Source organism: Macaca thibetana, chromosome 7 (assembly GCF_024542745.1).
Source record: "Macaca thibetana thibetana isolate TM-01 chromosome 7, ASM2454274v1, whole genome shotgun sequence".
NCBI lineage: Eukaryota > Metazoa > Chordata > Mammalia > Primates > Cercopithecidae > Macaca > Macaca thibetana.
This window is the reverse complement of record NC_065584.1, coordinates 99,781,715-99,800,079: the sequence shown is the minus strand read 5'-3', so window position 1 is coordinate 99,800,079 and position 18,365 is coordinate 99,781,715. Positions and strand designations below refer to the sequence as shown.

Sequence of the window (18,365 nt, the reverse complement as noted above, 5' to 3'; positions counted from 1 at the left end):
GCACACGCCACCACACCCAGCTAATTTTTGTATTTTTAGTAGGGGTTTCGTCACGTTGGCCAGGCTGGTCCTAAAACTCCTGACCTCAGGTGATCTGCCCGCCTCGGCCTCCCAAAGTGCTGAGATTACAGGCGTGAGCCACCACGCCGGCCCCTTTTCTTTTATTACTGCTGTGGTTTACTTTTTCCACACTCAACATCCCCTAGTCTTTTCTGGTGACTTGCATGTAACATAGAAATCCCGTAAGGGGCACACTCTATGTGCTCAGGTCAACAAAGGTTAAATGCTGTTGCAATTTTAAACTTTCTACCATTTGTCAATCAGAGTTAAGTGACATGTAATGTTTGCTTCCCACAACCCCCTTCTTTTTATGGTGAAGATAACTTAAGCATATTCATTAAAAAGGCTAAAGTCACAAATTCACATATTAAAAATCACTGAGACATTCAGTGATTTGATGGTGGACTTGTTTTCTCCTTTAAAAGGGGTTGTTTGCTGTTGTGGTTTTAACTATTACATCTCACTCTAGTCAAGGTGTTTAGCAAACTGTTAACAATGAAACTGAGAAAAACACAAACATGAACAAATGACCTTTTATTTCATACAGAGATACAAAGGCAACTGTGTGCAGCAACAATCTGATGGGCAGTCCAAACTCTTGGGAGGAAGTAAATTCATGGTAAATGTCATGATGGCTGGTTGAGGAGAAGGTCAAAGGAGGAGAGGGAGGAGACAGAGAATGCTACAGCTAATAAATAACAGTAATGAGAACTGCGTGGTTTCAACACCATGAGTTTGTTGGGGCATCTTCGATGCTACTAAAGCCACAGTTCTGTATCATCATCACCATCAACATTCTTGAAGTGCATTTTACACTATTCTGCATTAGCAGTCATGTTGAGGGAACTATAATCCTTACAAGTAACTGACGCATTTTATTAAAGGAGCTCTAAACTCTGCTCATGATTGCCTGTCTTCGATGTGGCCTTTGGGATTGATAGCCTCTTTTAAGGAAATAGGGCTGACACACTTTGGCTGGCCCCAGTTTTTGAGGCAATGCTAGTTGTTAACAGCATTATCTTTTAATCTGAGGAAAATGTTTATTTAAAAAACCTGTCTTCCAAAATACAACAAAAAACAAGGTCTGGGTAGTGGCGAATCCTTCCAGGCACTCCACGCCTCCCTGTGGGCTGTAACCATGGACCTGAGTAGAGTCCCATAAAAATACTTCTCCAAATGCATTTATAATAGGGACACACCACATAGTTTGTTATTCATTAAAGCAGTTTATTGGCTTAATGTACATCACTGAATTTTAAATGCTAAAAATTTATAAAAGAATACCGAACCAAAACATCAAAGAAAATAGAGGCTCAGCAGCATGATTTCAATATATTTTCCTGGAAAAAGGTTTTTTTTTTTTTTTAAGTATATGACTTTTTATCTAAGAACAAAAGCTTCCTAAATTCAATGTTTAGACTTGAGTTTTTTAAAAAACTAAGCCCAGAAAACTGGGGCTCATAAAATAAAGGCACAATGTGGGCAGCAAAAGAAAAAAGGAGAAAAAATGGGAGAAAAATTGGTTTTAATCTCACGTGTAACATAGGTTGGCTGGTTTTGTTTTTGTTTTAGACAATTTAAGGCAGAATTATCTCTGCAACACTGCAGATAAATCCTAGTGTTTTAGCTATAAGTTTCAAGAGTTCAGATATACAGATAAACCAATTTAAAAAAAACCTTTTCTCATTCTGAGGCTTTTGATGCATTATATAAATCTTTAAAATTCCTATCACCCACATTTTAAGACATACATCTATACTTTAATAAGGCACTCTTAAGATATAAAACAGTTTTAAAAACAATGACATTCTACACTAGGGCTAACCCATTCCTCTGCCATAGGGATGGAGTGAATTGTCTCTTTGAATCAAGTCAATCTCTGTGCACCAACACAAACAGGCAGGTGTCTCAACCCATTCCAAATTTATCTAAGTAGCTGAATTTTATCAATGGGACTCTCCCATCCACTAGTCCGGGAGTTACACAAACAGAACTGCCCAAGTTTGATGATGAAATTTAAAAACAGTATCTCCTTTTTTCTAGAAATGCTTCCTTTGAACATACAACCATCACTTCCATTAGCTCCTGTCCATAAAGAAAAACACAATGGAAGAAAACAAATGATTCCCCATATCCTTCAATCTTCCTGATGGGACAGAAATATAAAGGAACTTTACTTTTAAATGACAACCTAATAACTGTTAATAACATGACATTTTAGTTGTGCATCCTGTATGTATGTCATTGGTGCTAATGGCTTCCACTTCTAAATGACAAAAATTTGAATCCTACCATCCCTATTGGTAATTAAAACAAACACCAAAGCTTACAATAAAGTAATGCAACCTCTAAGACTGTAGCAACAGAGCAATTTTAGTGGAGTTTCCACTCTTTCCTAAGTAATGGAAGAAAATGAAGAATCCAGAAAGGTCAGACTAAGCCTGAAACACAATTTCACTATGAAAAAAGGGTAACAAAATGTCCCATCAGAGCGAGAGGAGTTAAAAATGTGGCATCGGGAGTGTATCAGACTGAGGCGCTGTTGTGGGCTAGGTCTTTGCTTCCAATGAGTCAAGAAGGACCTAGAAAGGAGCTATGAGGTGCTTCTTTCCTTTATCTTTCTGGGCTGGCAGCAAATGATCAATTACTTCCCGTAGAACTTTTTGTTGAGAAGGAAGATCAGGAGGTTGACATTTACTTTAGCTCTATCAAATAATTTCATGACTGCAACTCCTTCATATTGTAGCTGCAGCAGGTCCTATTAACAAAACAAAACATTTTGACAGTTAATCAAGTCTGTGGAACAAGGAAAAAGGACACAAGGTAGGGAGGGCTCCAGATGGACTGAGGCCTGCCTTGTGTGCCAGATGTGAACTGGGGTGAAAGAAAAGTTCCTAGCTAGGATACCCACTGCACAACCAGCCTGAGAGCTGGAGCAATAGGGCGCACTGGCCAAGGGGCTCTTCTGGTTGATTTGGAGTTAGGAAGTCATGTTGTTCATATCAAAATTCATCATACATGGAAAGAAAAAGAAACATGTTCAGTTGCCACACACACCTAAGCTTTTTATTTCAGAAGTCACAATGACATTTTCGCATTTCATCCATGTTATGGGTCACTAGTTTTAATAAATCTGGAAAAGGTGAAGATTAAACCTACGATAAAATATACTAAGCATGGGAAATGAGACAAGGCTGGTAATGTCACCTCAATACTATCTGCTAGATTCTTAATTTCTTTTTTTTTTTTGAGATGGAGTCTCGCTCTGTAGCCCGGGCTGGAGTGCAGTGGCCGGATCTCAGCTCACTGCAAGCTCCGCCTCCCAGGTTTACGCCATTCTCTGGCCTCAGCCTCCCGAGTAGCTGGGACTACAGGTGCCCGCCACCACGCCCGGCTAGTTTTTTTTTTTTTGTATTTTTTAGTAGAGACGGGGTTTCACCGTGTTAGCCAGGATGGTCTCGATCTCCTGACCTCGTGATCCGCCCGTCTCGGCCTCCCAAAGTGCTGGGATTACAGGCTTGAGCCACCGCGCCCGGCCCTAGATTCTTAATTTCTATTCCACATAAGAACACTCACTTTTTTTTTTTTTGAGACGGAGTGTCGCTCTGCCACCCAGGCTGGAGTGCAGTGGGGCAATCTCAGCTCACTGCAAGCTCCGCCTCCTGGGTCCATGCCATTCTCCCGCCTCAGCCTCCCGAGCGGCTGGGATTACAGGCGCCCACCACACGCCCGGCTAATTTTTTGTATTTTTAGTAGAGACGGGGTTTCACCGTGTTAACCAGGATGGTCTCGATCTCCTGACCTCATTATCAGCCCACCTCAGCCTCCCAAAGTGCTGGGATTACAGGCGTGAGCCACCGTGCCCGGTAACATGAGAAAACTTTTTATCCTGAAGGCAAGGAGAAAAGAGAGAACTTGATGTTTTATTAGGTGTCTGCCATGTGCTTGGTATTGTGTAAGCACATTATATAGCATCTTTTAAAAGTCTTCACAAAAATTTTTATGAGATGCGATCATCCTAACTTTAAAGATGAGCTATCGAGGCTCAGAGATGTTAAATGACTTGCACCACAGGACAGAGATGGACGTGGTAAATCCAGATCTGACTGCAATGCTCTTGCTTTTCCTGTTACTTTCGCCATTGTCCTGAACAAGTTTAAGAAATCTGAGCATTCTCACTTCTAAACTTTAGAAAAATGGTGATGAGAAAGCAAGGGTCAAAAGGCTTGAAAGGACCCCACAAGGCCGGGTGCGGTGGCTCACGCCTGTAATCCCAGCACTTTGGGAGGCTGAGGCAGGTGGATCATGAAGTGGGGAGTTAGAGACCAGCCTGGCCAACATGGTGAAACCCTGTTTCGACTAAAAATACAAAAATTAGCTGGGCATCCGGCGTGGTGGCGCACGCCTGTATTCCCAGCTATTCAGTAGGCTGAGGCAGGAGAGTCACTTGAACCCGGGAGGTGGAGGTTGCAGTGAGCCGAGGTTGCAGTGAGCCGAGATTGCGCCATTGCACTCCAGCTTGGGCAATAAGAGCGAAACTCTGTCTCAAAAAAAAAAAAAAAAAAAAAAAATTAGCCGGGCGTGATGGTGCGCACCTGTAATCCCAGCGGAGGTTGAGGCAGGACAATCAGTTGAACCCAGGAGGTGGAGGTTGTAGTGAGTGGAGATCACACCACTACACTCCAGTCTGGGCGACAGGGTGAGACTCCGCCGCTCCCCAACCCAACCGCAAAAAAAAAAAAAAAAAAAAAAAAAAAAAGGACCCCACAAGTTCAATCATCTGCTGGAAAAATCCTAGCAGCTCCATGAAGGCTGCTGGCACCTGTGCCTAACATAATACCCCACACCTGGCAGTCACCCCACATTTAATGAATTTGTACATAAATTAATAAATTACCATAGGCAGACTGGTTGGCCTAACACAATTTGGTTAAGAAATTTAAAAATAAAAATATGTTCTGATAACTCCACGTAAATAAAATAAAAAAATTTTAAAATTAAAACAATAACAATTTGGTGAACTAAGGGAATGAGGTTCCTTTTTTTTTTGGTGGAAGTATTTCAGTTAGCTGTGTGCATCACAAAATCATTTCACATTTGTTTAGCTAACATGTTTTAATGGTCTACTGGTCACTGACAAGGAAACGAAGATGACTAAGAAATGCTACCTGTCCTTAAGGAGTTTATGGCTTTAGCGGGGAGAGGGGAAGTAAGTCAACACCTACTGTAAACAGAGGATGTCTGCAAAGGCTACAGAAGCGAAGGGGAAACCACCTATTATGGCTTGGCTGGGGGAGGTACACACATGGAAGTACTTGACAAATGATGGAGGAACAAAAGGGGTGGGGTTGGAAGGCAGGGGAGGGGAGGGAGGGCAGCATGAGCAGAAGTCCAAATGCACATTCACAGGAAGGCACCTGCCCAGGCTGGCAGGGCATGGCTGTGTGAAGCAGTGCAAGAAAGGAGACAGGAGCAGACTAACCGGTGCCACACACACAAAGCTAAAGGAGTCTGGACGTCACCTAGGAATCCTCTCAATGCCCCTGCTATTTTTTAACGTGTAAAAATCAGATATTTCAAAATAAAACTTAGGGATCTTTATGCTGTAAAAATGAATTACTCCCGAGTTCTTTTTGGATTTAAGATAGGATGTGGTTTACAAACATAAACTTTACACACACCTTGTCAGAAGTGCATCTAACCTTTAAGTACCTACATCAAATCAAAATGAGAAAAAAATTTCAAGCTACTGAGTGGACTTACAATTTTGCAATGTCAGCATGTGTACTTATGCATTTTGTTCAAGTCCAAGGTATCAGCTCAATTTAGTGGCAGCACTAAGTGGAAGCTTCAGATAAATGTTTTCTGAAGATTTACATCTGCAAAAGCTCTCCAGAGTGTACACACCAAACCAGACGTGCTGCAACACTCAGCTTCTTTCCCCACAGTGTGGAGCCCAGCTCACTGCTGAATGTAGACAGCTTTCCTCAGATGAGTCTCCTCTTTATCTAGTTCTCCTACTTGGACAAGAATCTCATCCAGAAAGCTTTTGGTTCCTGCTGGTGCATACCCACCTGATAATGTAACATAAAAGTCTCCATTTGAACTCCCATGAATTTGGCTTTCACTTCAAAGTCTCCAACTTCTTCTGTTGGACTGATTTCAAAGATAACATTTTTAAACCTGTTGAAAGATAACATCGTAAGGGTATGGTTTTTATGTTCTTATATAAAAATATTCTGTGAAATGGGGAAAGGAGATGAACCAAGTCTTCAAGGGTGAAAAGGGGTAGAAAATACAGGTCAAAAGTACTTCTGCACCTGAAGCAGCACGGATTGCCATGCCTAAGTACCATCTGCTCTGGGACTTGGAGAGAGGAATGGCAACCTCTCTCTGCCTGCAGTACTTGCATTCTATAAAAGAAGAACCACTGAGGAGTGCCACAAGTGGCCTGTGAAGGGATGACATCATAGTAATTCTCTTCACTTCCACATGGCCAAAAATGAAACCTAATGATAAAAGGAGAAAACAGGAAACTGGGGTGGAAGGAGATGGTATGTGTGTTTGAATACATGCATGTTTGAGGACTGGGAGAAGTAAATAAACAAAAGGGGGTCAGTAAAAAAAAGCTCCAAGGGAGGAGGTTTTTCTAGAAAGAGTACGTGCTGTGTACATAAGCACACTCAGTATTACCAAAGATAAATTGTTATTATTAAAAATATTTAAGTTATCACTCATTCACAACATGTTACCTGCCAGGAAATTTTAGGAAGCCAAAAGGAAAAGGGGTTATGCAGCCAGGCACGATGCCTCACATCTGTAATCCCAGCACTTTGGGAGACCGAGGCGGGTGGATCACAAGGTCAAGAGATCGAGACCATCCTGGCCAACATAGTAAAATCCCGTCTCTACTAAAAATACAAAAATTAGCTGGGTGTGGTGGCATGCAACTGTAGTCCCAGCTACTCAGGAGGATGAGGCAGGAGAATTGATTGAACCCGGGAGCCAGAGGTTGCAGTAAGCTGAGATAGTGCCACTGCAGCCTGGTGACAGAGCAAGACTCTGTCTCCAAAAAAAAAAAAAAAAAAAAAAAAAGGGATTAAGGCATCCTCTAGGTGATCAAAGTATAGCACCCCAGATTTCCAGAACTCAACTATGGAGCTACCTTACCTATTACAAACAGGGCTGAGAACCATGAAAGATGCAAAAAGGTCACTGAGAGTTAAAGGAGAAGTCACAAAAACCCATGCACTGAAACATACATGCATTTTATTCAACTGGAATGCCTCACGGGTTATTCCTTAAAGATATTTATCTTAAGTGATAAATAATTTTATCAGATTTAGTTGGCTATTTAGTTTCTAAACCCATAGAAGCAAATTAAAAAGAAGAAAGAAAGGCAAATAGAGGTAGGCACTTGAACAGTAGTGGAAAATAATGACAAAAAGAAGGGCAATATTGACTCATGCCTGTAATCTCAGCACTTTGGGAGGCCAAGGCAGGAGGACTGCTTGAGCCCAGGAGTTCAAGACCAGCCTGGGCAACAAAGTGAAACCCTGTCTCTACAAAATATAATTAGTTGGATATGGTGGCACATGCCTATGGTCCCCGCTACATGGGAGGCTAAGGTGGGAAGATCTCTTAAGCCCAGGAGGTTAGGGCTGCAGTGAGCTGTGATCATGCCAGTGCACTCCTGCCTAGGTGACACAGCAAGACTCTTTCTCTAGAAAAAAATTTAAAAATTATGTACCCATTAAAAAGGATGCTTTCAATGAATATAAAAAATGCTCACAGCATAATGTTATAAGAAAAAAGTTGGATACATGACCATAAAGAGTATTGTCCCAGTTTGTGTTAAAAAATATTAAGTAGTTATTTTAGGCTGGGTGCAATGGCTCATCCCTATAATCCTCCCAGCATTTTGGGAAGCTGAGGAGGGCAGATCAGCTTAAGATCAGGAGTTTGAGACCAGCCTGGCCAACATGGTGAAACCCTGTCTCTACTAAAAATACAAAAATTATTTGGATGTGGTGGCAGGCACCTGTAATCCAAGCTACTTGGGAGACTGAGGCAGGAGAATCACTTGAACCTGGGAGGCGGAGGTTACAGTGAGCTGGAGGTTGCAGTGAGCCGAGATTATGCCACTGCACTCCAGCCTAGGCTACACAGAGAGACTGTTCCCCCTCCAAAAAAAAGGCCTGTAATTCCAGCACTTTGGGAGGCCGAAATGGGAGGATCACGAGGTTAGGAGATCAAGACCATCCTGGCTAACACGGTGAAACCCCATCTCTACTGAAAATACAAAAACTTAGCTGGGTGTGGTGATGCATGCCTGTAGTCCCACCTAACTGGGAGGCTGAGGTGGGAGAATTGCTTGAACCCTGGAGGCCAAGGTTGCAGTGAGCTGAGATCGCGCCACCATACTCCAGCTTGGGTGACAGAGAGACTCCGTCAAAAAAAAAAAAAGGGGGGGGGGAGAAGAAGAAGAACAAAAATATATATATATAAAGTAGTTAGATAAATAAGTGGGTGAGTTGTGGATAATCTTTATGTGAATAGAAAAAAAAAACATTAAAATGATTTCCCTGGTTATCTCTGGCTTGTGAAATTACAGGTGTTTTCTTTTTTATGCTTTACTGTATCTTCAAAGTTTAATAATGAATACATATTATTTTAGAATCAGAAAACTGTAAAAGTTCTTTTTTTAAAAGTTTTTTTTTTTCCCCAGACACAAGAAGGGAAAGATCAGTAGCCTGAGGTCACAGGGCTGACTGAGCAGACGCTTAATAAATGCTTGCTAATGAGGCTGGGCCCAGGATCTATGGGAGGATGACATGTCAGGTCCATGAACCACGTGCAAAGCAAGCTGATACTTCCCAGAAAAGAAAATGAAGGTTAAGTGCCTGGTTCCTAGCTGTAAGTGGAATAAAGCAAACTCCTCTTATTGTTACTCTTAATTTATTCTTGGTTCAGAAACAGAAGAAATCCAAGGAGTGGCTTCCTGCTTTAATGATGAAAAATTAAGATCAGACCCAAAGAAGTGAACATGACCTGAGACAAAGGTTCTACAAACAAGGAAAAGAAAAACTCTTTTATGACAAATTAACTCTGAGTATGAGGCCTAATTCTACACATAAAAATATATAAATACGTAAAAAATATTAAAAGTAACCATCCAGAAAAGAGAAATAAAGACAAAAAGGCAAAGATGTGATAAATGTAGAAATAAAAATCAACTTATAAAACAAAAAGCAAAGACTCACTGATTCACTTGCAGGTCCTCAATTTCCAGAAGAACTCCTTTTTCATGTAGTCTTGCTGCTGTATATTTCAGAGAAATCTTTTTGCTTTTCTTTCCTTTCATTTCCCTAGGCTTTTTGGAGACTCTGTAAAAATCACATCATGTCACTTTCTACAAGTAACCATCTATTCTGAATCTTCATCATTGGTAACTGAAGGAAACAAGGTCAGACACCAAACTTCCAGACATAAGCATAAGTAACATACCAACTCTAAAATGGCAAACAAATGTTAGAATTAGCCTAAGCAATATCTCTGCAAAACAGGGGAAAGATTACTAAATTGCTTCTATTTTTAGTCTAAATTATATTTGAGAACACTCCCATGAATTTAACAGTGTCTTAATCCTCCCATGTCCTTCTGGGAACTTCAGTTCCTAACAAGTAACTATGAGAGCTTCATATGCCAGCCTGAGGGAATGGTACTGAATCCCTGCAGCGAAGGAGTTACTCTAAGCCCCTCAGCTGTGTAGGGAAAAAATAAAAATAATATCAAATAAATACTTTTTAAAAGCATTTAAGCCAGCACAGCAATTACAGATGAACGAGAATAAGGAAAAAGAAACAGGTTAGGAGGCTATTAGGATAATCAAGGCAAAAAGTGGTAACTTCAGAAACATGCCCACATCTGCAAAAGACATATGTACAAGAGATTATTTGCTGCAGAATTTAAAAAATAATAACAAACAACTGGAAACAAATGTTTATCAATGGAGAACTGCTTAAGTAAATTGTTATATCTATCTGTATAATGGAATAATACGCAGCATTAAAAAAATGAGAATCCAGGTCTGCCTGCTTAGAAGGCCTGGAGGCCATGACAAATCTGGCAGTGAACACACTCAGTTCTAGATCTTGGTTTCTAAATACCATTCTTCATTCAAAGAAACCAGGGATTCTTGGAAAAACAGTTCATTCTGGGTCTGGGGAGGGGAAACTACAGGTTGAACATGAAACATCTTGTGTCAGGAAGTACACAAAGAACAATGGAAACACGTCAAAAGCTCACAGGAGTCAGCTCCGCAAGCCGGGTTAGGTGGGCCTATTTTTCATCCCTTCCCATCAGCCCTGCCTGATCCCAGGGAGTCTTCCAGGGAGAAAGAGAAAAACAGAGTAAGTGCACAAGCCAGAGAAACGGGAAGCAGATATGGCAAAATGTTAGAAATGGGTGAATCTAGGTGAAGGGCATATGGGTGCTTACTGTTCTATTCATTCCATCTTTCTAAGATTTGAAAACTCTTAAAATAAAAAGTTAGGAATAAATAATAAACTACCCTACAAGTAAAACCTGCTCTTATCACCCACGTCTCTGGGTTTTCAGTTCCCTCCCTGTAAAATGGGCATGCTGATAGCTGGCGGCCAGTGCCAAGAAAGCTGGATCAGACTTTCCTCAGTACCCAGGAAGAAAATCAGAGCCTGTGATCTTGTCCTCAGGAAGAATACAGAGAAGCAAGGGGATTCAAATTTGCATAATAAGTGATTTTGGGACCACTAGATGATCTCCTTTCATGATTTTAATTTCTAGCACCAAGAAGATTTTTTTTTTTTTTTTGAGACAGAGTCTGGCTCTGTAGCCCAGGCTGGAGTGTAGTGGTGCAATCTTGGCTCACTGCAACCTCCGTCTCCCAGGTTCAGGTAATTCTCCTGCCTCAGCTTCCCAAGTAGCTGGGACTATAGGCGTATGCCACCATGCCCACCTAATTTGTGTATTTTTAGTAGAGATGGGGTTTCACCATGTTGACCAGGTTGGTCTTGAACTCCTGACCTCAAGTGACACATCCACCTCAGCCTCCCAAAGTGCTGGGATTATAGGTGTGAGCCACCTTGACGGGCCCCAAGAAGGTATTTTGCAAAAGCATTACTTAGCGATAAGCATCCATGAAATCCCCCACCCACTATTTATATCATACACTAACAAATGGAACAGGCAATTATACAAATGATTAGAGGTAAAATAAAAGACTAATGCGATAAATAGATCCAGTGTATTTTAAGCAAAAATTTCCAGCGTCATTTCAGTTGCCTCTGCTTTTTCCTCACTCTAATTCTTTTCCCTGACATCAATTTTTAAAACAGAAAAAATACTCACTTGCCCTTGCTGGCTAAGTTATCCAGGCAGGTTTTGATATAGCTTTTATAGTAATCCACCTGCTCCCCATAAAAGGTGGCCTTAGAATTCAGAGCAGCGTATGTCTGTTGCAGTTTCACTAGTTCAGCCTTTCTCCTCTGTCGGTACCTCCGCTGATTCCGAATATCCTGAGACATAATTATTAGAGTTAGAAAAATAATGACAGGTATCAGGCACTTCTTGAGTGATTATCATTTCACACTAGAACCCAGCAATGCTTAACTCTGCCTTAAATATGACTCCATACTTTATTTTTTTGAGACAGAATCTTGCTCTGTTGCCCAGGCTGGAGTGTGCAGTGGTTGAGATCATGGCTCATGGTAGCCTCAGCTTCCCAGGCTCAAGTGATCCTCCCACTTCAGCCTCCAGAGTAGCCGGGACTTATAGGCATATGCCATCATATCTGGCTAATTAAAAAACTTTCTTTTGTAGAGATGGGGTCTCAAGTGATCCTCCTGCCTTGGTCTCCGAAAGTGCTGAGATTTGTTTTCACAAATTAATAGAGAAATTCAGATCTCAAATTTTCTTCCCCCATTTGTATCTTCTAGCAGGGAAATGCGTTACATTTAGACTTACACATTTTTAGAATTTACTTGCAAAGCTGGTTTGGACCTCTTAAATTTATTTTGTTGGGAAAGGGAGAAAAAGAGAATTATAATACATCAGCTACCAGTTCCCAGGTGTGCATAATATTACCTTAGTGCAACAGCAGAGAACACCTAAGCTCTTAGTCCTCACCAAAGCCCCTCGCTTGAGATGATTCATACAAATCAAGGATTTCATCAGCTTGATGTGAATTTATATTTCACAGTAATCATGAAAAAGATCTGGAAGAATTCTTTAAGGCTGAAGACAAATTCTTTAAGGTCATAGGAGGCTCTAGTTAAGGTCCTCTCCCTAGTAATTTAGGCCATGGAATAAGCCACCTCAGGTTGGGCAAGGCCCTCATGCTGGAGAGTCAGATATGGTTTCTCAGAGAGGAGGGCACTAATTTGCCCATGAACTGAAGCTATGCTGTTATCTGGACAGTTACGGTCTCTCGAGCCTCTCAGCTTTGAACAAGGCCAGTTCCCCTCTGTCCCCCAAATGCAGTACCCTGGCAATGTCGTTGATCAGTTCCTGGTATTTGTTCTTTGGGTCAACGGTTCCAAGCTCTGTTAGCTTCTTTAAACCTGTCTGGATCTTCTCTTTCTTCTCTTGAAGAGTGAGGTTGCTGTCTTCCTTTACAGATTTTGACTTTTTCATCTTGTCAGGGGTTTTGGCATCACGGATGGCACGTCTCTGCATGGCTCTCTGATGCTCTGCTTCCTACAGATGGGAAAAAGAAGTTCTCAGCAAGTTCACCACACTAATCCTAAACTTGAATTTATATAGCACATCCGCACCTGAACTTATACAGATCTTAAACTCCAACCTCGAAACAGAAGGAAACAAACTCTGACTCCTGCCAAGTAACAGATGAGAAACTGCATGAAGCAGAGGCACTTCTTTCCACCTAGAAGAGATGATATCTACAAAATCACACAACTGGGCCAGGTGCGGTGGCTCAAGCCTGTAATCCCAGCACTTTGGGAGGCCGAAGTGGGCGGATCACGAGGTCAGGAGTTCAAGACCATCCTGACTAACATGGTGAAACCCCGTCTCTACTAAAAATACAAAACCAAAATTAGCCAGGCGTCACAGCGGGCGCCTGCAGTCCCAGCTACTGGGGGAGGCTGAGGCGGAAGAATGGCGTGAACCCAGGAGGTGGAGCTTGCAGTGAGCTGAGATCGTGCCACTGCACTCCAGTCTGGGTGACAGAGCGAGACTCTGTCTCAAAAAAAAAAAAAAAAAAAAAAAAAAAAAAAAGGCACACAACTGCTTAGGGCTTCTTTGGTGGACTCCAGGTACAATCACCGAGACGGGACTATACCGGCTACAAAGTCATTTTTCTCTATCACATTTTGAGACATGGAAGCCATTTAATTTTATTAAAAACATAGCTGTATAAATGTTATAACTATACTAACACAACAAGAGCAACGCTTAGTAAATCTTTGCTAATTCTTTTTGTCACTTTGTCACTTTCCATTTGGCGGAATCATGCTCGAGCACTGCCTCTGCTTTCAAACATGCTGCAGACACCCCAATAGTAACAGGGAAACACCTTCCCTTGATACTGCCATCCTTCAGTCACCATCCATTGTCTGTCCCTGTCTAACATATGATCTATACTTGCTGTTTCATTCTTCCAGCACTTTCTTCTTTACTGCTCTCATCACCAATTACCATACCCTGTCCAAAATCCAATCCTTTTCTGTCACCTTGCTCATCTTCTCTGCACTGTGTTCTTGCTCGATGCATTGTTTTGTACTTCCATTTCTCTCTGTTTCCTCTCAGTACTTCAACGACTGCCTCTGTGTTGACAGATCCCAAATCTTTGTGACCATGGCTCTGGTGCCATATTCTCAACTGTCTGCACTGGGATGTTTACATTCGGGATGGATTATACTTCAAGCTTGTAATTCCCCCTAACTGGAGCAATTCCCTTTCCCAATAGTCCCCTATCTTCTAAAGTCAAGACTACTCTGCATCACATAATGTTAAGAGCATAAGCTCTGGAAGCAGACAGAACTGGATCTGCGTCTGGTTCTGTCACTACAAGCTGATGATCTTGGCCAGTTAACCTGTAAGGGTTTTAGTTTCCTCATCTGTAAAATAAGGATGAAAAGACTCGACTCATGGGAATGTTGCAAGGATTAAATGAAAGAACAGAGGTGAGAGCACCAAACACATACTAGGTTCTCAATAAAGACGGGCTCCTCCTTCCTTATTTCAAATTTCCTTCTAGGTTCAACATGTTTCAAGTATTGGTTTATACATCCTTACTTGCCTTTCACACATATCTAATCGGTAATCAGTCATAGCAACTGAGAGCTGAGACTTCATTTAAAACAATGGTTTCCAAATAGTTCTCTCTGCAGCCTTAAGAGTTTGCCAGAGGCACCACAGAGTCCTATAGGGCTGGATTTCAGATGCCCTATTCCTGGCTAGCAGAGTAGCAGAGTACCTGCTTTATATACTGGGCTTCTAGGTAAGTTGTCACTTAATGAAACAGATTACCATGCTTAAAATTTGGAAATGAATGGCCTGACCTACTTTCCTTATTTGACAAATGAGAAACAGAGGTTTCTGGCCAGGCACAGTGGTTCATACCTGTAATCCCAGCACTTTGAGAGGCCAAGGGGGTGGGTCACCTGAGGTCAAGAGTTTTTGAGATCAGCCTGGCCAACATGGTGAAACCTTGTCTCTACCAAAAATAAAAATCAGCCAGGCGTGGTGGTGCACACCTGTAGTCCGGCTACGCGGGAGGCTGAGGCAGGAGAATCACTTGAACCCAGGAGGTGGAGGTTGCAGTGAGCCAAGATCACGCCACTGCAGGCCAGCCTGGGTGAGAGTGAGACTCTGTCTCAAATTAAAAAAAAAGAAACAGGCCGGGCGCGGTGGCTCAAGCCTGTAATCCCAGCACTTTGGGAGGCCGAGACGGGCGGATCACGAGGTCAGGAGATCGAGACCATCCTGGCTAACACAGTGAAACCCCGTCTCTACTAAAAAGTACAAAAAACTAGCCGGGCGAGGTGGCGGGCGCCTGTAGTCCCAGCTACTCGGGAGGCTGAGGCAGGAGAATGGCGTGAACCCGGGAGGCGGAGCTTGCAGTGAGCCGAGATCCAGCCACTGCACTCCAGCCTGGGCAACAGAGCAAGACTCTGTCTCAAAAAAAAAAAGAAACAAACAAAGGTCTTAGATATGACATGACTCATCCAACCCTACATAATGCCAGGTCCCAACCCCCATCTGCCCACCCCACTGGACCTTATCACACACCTAGATGACTTAACCACCATCTGCTCTCATAGCATTGCTGAATTAATTAACATTAAATGGTCTTGAACCTTACAGAGGCTCTTTATTTCTTATCTCTGCAGTGCCAAATTCCCATCTAGTTTGTGAGTTCTAAATAATTTGGTCTCATGTTTTATTTCTCACTACTCGCCTCCACCCACAGCTCCATTCTAGACATGAAGTCTGGTCGCATCATGCTCTTCCCTCCTTTGTACTTTTGTTCACATCACTCTCCTGCATCGAATGCCCTCTCTTGTCTTACATGCACACCCAAATCCTATCCACCTTTATACGTCTGGCTCCAGTTCCACTTGTTTTAGGAAGCCTTCCTAATGCATTGCTTCACTGGCCTCTTTCCTGAAACTTCTATTATTTTTTAGTCAGTATCATAGTTAATTTTGAATGGTTTCATCACTGTTTCAGGAATACATGTCACAATTCCCCAACAAGATCACGAGTTCACTGAGTTTAGGAGCCACATTCTGTACTTTTCTTCTATCTACCATGGCACATAACAGAATTCCAAATATGTAATATTCAATACCCTACACATTAATGGTTTCAACCAACCCTGAAACTATTTGAAAAAAAAATACAACAATAAAAAAAGTACAAATTTTAAAAATACAGTAACAACTATTTACATAGCATTTATACTGTAGTAGGTATAAGTAGTCTAGAGAGGATTTAAAGTATATGGGAGAATGTGTGTAAGTATATGCAAATACTATACCATTTTATTTATTTATTTATTTATTTATTTATTATTATTATTAGTATTTTTGAGATGGAGTCTCACTCTGTCGCCTAGGCTGCAGTGCAGTGGCATGATCTCGGCTCACTGCAAGCCCCGCCTCCCGGGTTCATGCCATTCTCCTGCCTCAGCCTCCTGAGTAGGGGGGACTACAGGCATCTGCCACCACGCCCGGCTAATTTTTTGTATTTTTAGATGGGGTTTCACGTGTTAGCCAGGATGGTCTCGATCTCCTGACCTTGTGATCCGCCCGCCGTGGCCTCCCAAAGTGCTGGGATTACAAGCGTGAGCCACCGCGCCCAGCCAAATACTGCACCAATTTATATAAGGGACTTGAACATCTATGGATTTTGGTATTGGCTGGGGGTGGGGGGAATGGGTGCTGGAAAGTAACCCCTGTGGATACCAAGGGACGGATATACTGGATGGACACAATGGAACCAAAAACTTTCTCAGATGAGCTGTAACTACCACTGCCCCCCAGTTACATTCATGCTCACCCCTAGGTTACCAACTCTTATTTGTGTCTCTCCTCCTTTCTCTGACATGCGCCTATCGGGAGAGCTTATCTACCAAACAAAGGAGTATGTTAGACCCTAAATTTTACCTGTTCACTGGTGGCTGGTGTTTCTAGGATTTCAGTCAAGGTCTCTCCTGGCTGGAACCGTATGACATCCACAATTAAACGTTTTGTACTGAAAAAAGATGCGGGAAGCATTTAAATATTACCAGTGTTCTAGTTCCTCTCAAGTGGACCGAAGCAGCAGCAGCAGCACAAACAGTACCTCACAGAAGTCCCAAGCAGCAGCTGCCAGCACACAGTACTCAAGGCACTAGGCTTATTTACCCAACGATACCATAAGTAGGTACAAGGGTTAGGATTTCCAAGATTTACATTTCATTGTAGCATATTAGCAAAATAAGGCAGAAAAATCCTGTGCCAAGTACAGTATGCGAGGTGATTGGTGACTGGGATTATGAAAAGTATGAGAGGTCAGGATGGTCATTTCAGGTATGACCCAGCAGGTTCCTCTCCAAAGGTCAAGAAACCTTTGGATTACATTCATTTCATTCTTCCTACTTTTGATACTCACTTCAGTAAGATGGTTCGAGCATCCATTTCTGCATTCTCATCTCCAGGCACATCGAACTTGTTGGTCAGGGTGAGAGACACTTCTGTCTTAGCCAGTGCCTCCTTATTTGGGTCATTTAAATTGCCAGAGCTTTCCCCTGAAGTTTTGGGAGGGTGGAAAGAGTCAGCGTAATAAAGGGGAGATATTGGGGGGAAATAATACAAATTAAAAAGATGATGCAAGTCTAAGATAATACTTGAATCACCTAACATGTACAGTGTGACGAGAACAACTTTTACTGAGAAATAAGATATTATGCCAAATGATAAAGGCAAAGGATCCATAATAACTTCATAAATGTTTAAGAAATTATTTCAACATTACAATTTCACAATTCTCTCTCAAAGCATTCTTTCTGGCTGGGTGCAGTGGCTCAGGCCTGCAATCCCAGCACTTTGAAAGGCTAAAGGAGGAGGATGGCTTGAGGCCAGGAGTTCGAGACCAGCCTGGGCAACATAGTGAGACCCCATCTCTATTAAAACAAAAAACAGGGGCCGGGCGCGGTGGCTCAAGCCTGTAATCCCAGCACTTTGGGAGGCTGAGATGGGTGGATCACGAGGTCAGGAGATCGAGACCATCCTGGCTAACATGGTGAAACCCTGTCTCTACTAAAAAATAAAAAAAAAACTAGCCAGGCGAGTTGGCGGGCGCCTGTAGTCCCAGCTACTCGGGAGGCTGAGGCAGGAGAATGGCGTGGACCCAGGAGGCGGAGCTTGCAGTGAGCTGAGATCTGGCCACTGCACTCCAGCCTGGGCTACAGAGCGAGACTCCGTCTCAAAAAAACAAAAACAAAAACAAAAACAAAAAGGAGGATCATTTGAGCCTAGGAATTTGAGGCTGCAGTGAGCTATGACTGCACCACTGTACTGCAGCCTGGGCAACAGAGGGAGACCCTGTCTCATAACAAACAAACAAAAAAAATTATTTCCTTTAGAGGACTTTTAATTTATAGTTATGTAATTATTTGTGTATCTGCAATTTTTTTTTTTTTTTTTTTTTAAACACACGCTGGCAGTATGTATCTGCATTTAAAATGATCTCTTCCTCTGTCTCCAGTTCCTTATAGATAGTGATCACATCTGGGCTTTTTTTGTTATTGTTGTTTTTGT

General features: G+C 42.2%; 1 protein-coding gene across 1 annotated transcript in view; it reads right to left on the bottom strand.

Moving 5' to 3' along the window:
* Positions 1-579: 579 nt before the first annotated feature.
* Positions 580-18,365, bottom strand: part of IQGAP1 (IQ motif containing GTPase activating protein 1) — a 209,616-nt gene continuing 191,830 nt past the window's right edge. The window contains exons 33-39 of the mRNA XM_050798029.1: positions 17,218-17,353; positions 16,731-16,818; positions 12,583-12,795; positions 11,449-11,615; positions 9,324-9,446; positions 6,135-6,243; positions 580-2,818 (exon numbers count right to left, since the gene is read on the bottom strand). Coding sequence (XP_050653986.1) covers positions 2,705-2,818; positions 6,135-6,243; positions 9,324-9,446; positions 11,449-11,615; positions 12,583-12,795; positions 16,731-16,818; positions 17,218-17,353 — 950 coding nt within the window. The 3' untranslated portion in view covers positions 580-2,704. The remainder of the gene's footprint in view (positions 2,819-6,134; positions 6,244-9,323; positions 9,447-11,448; positions 11,616-12,582; positions 12,796-16,730; positions 16,819-17,217; positions 17,354-18,365) is intronic.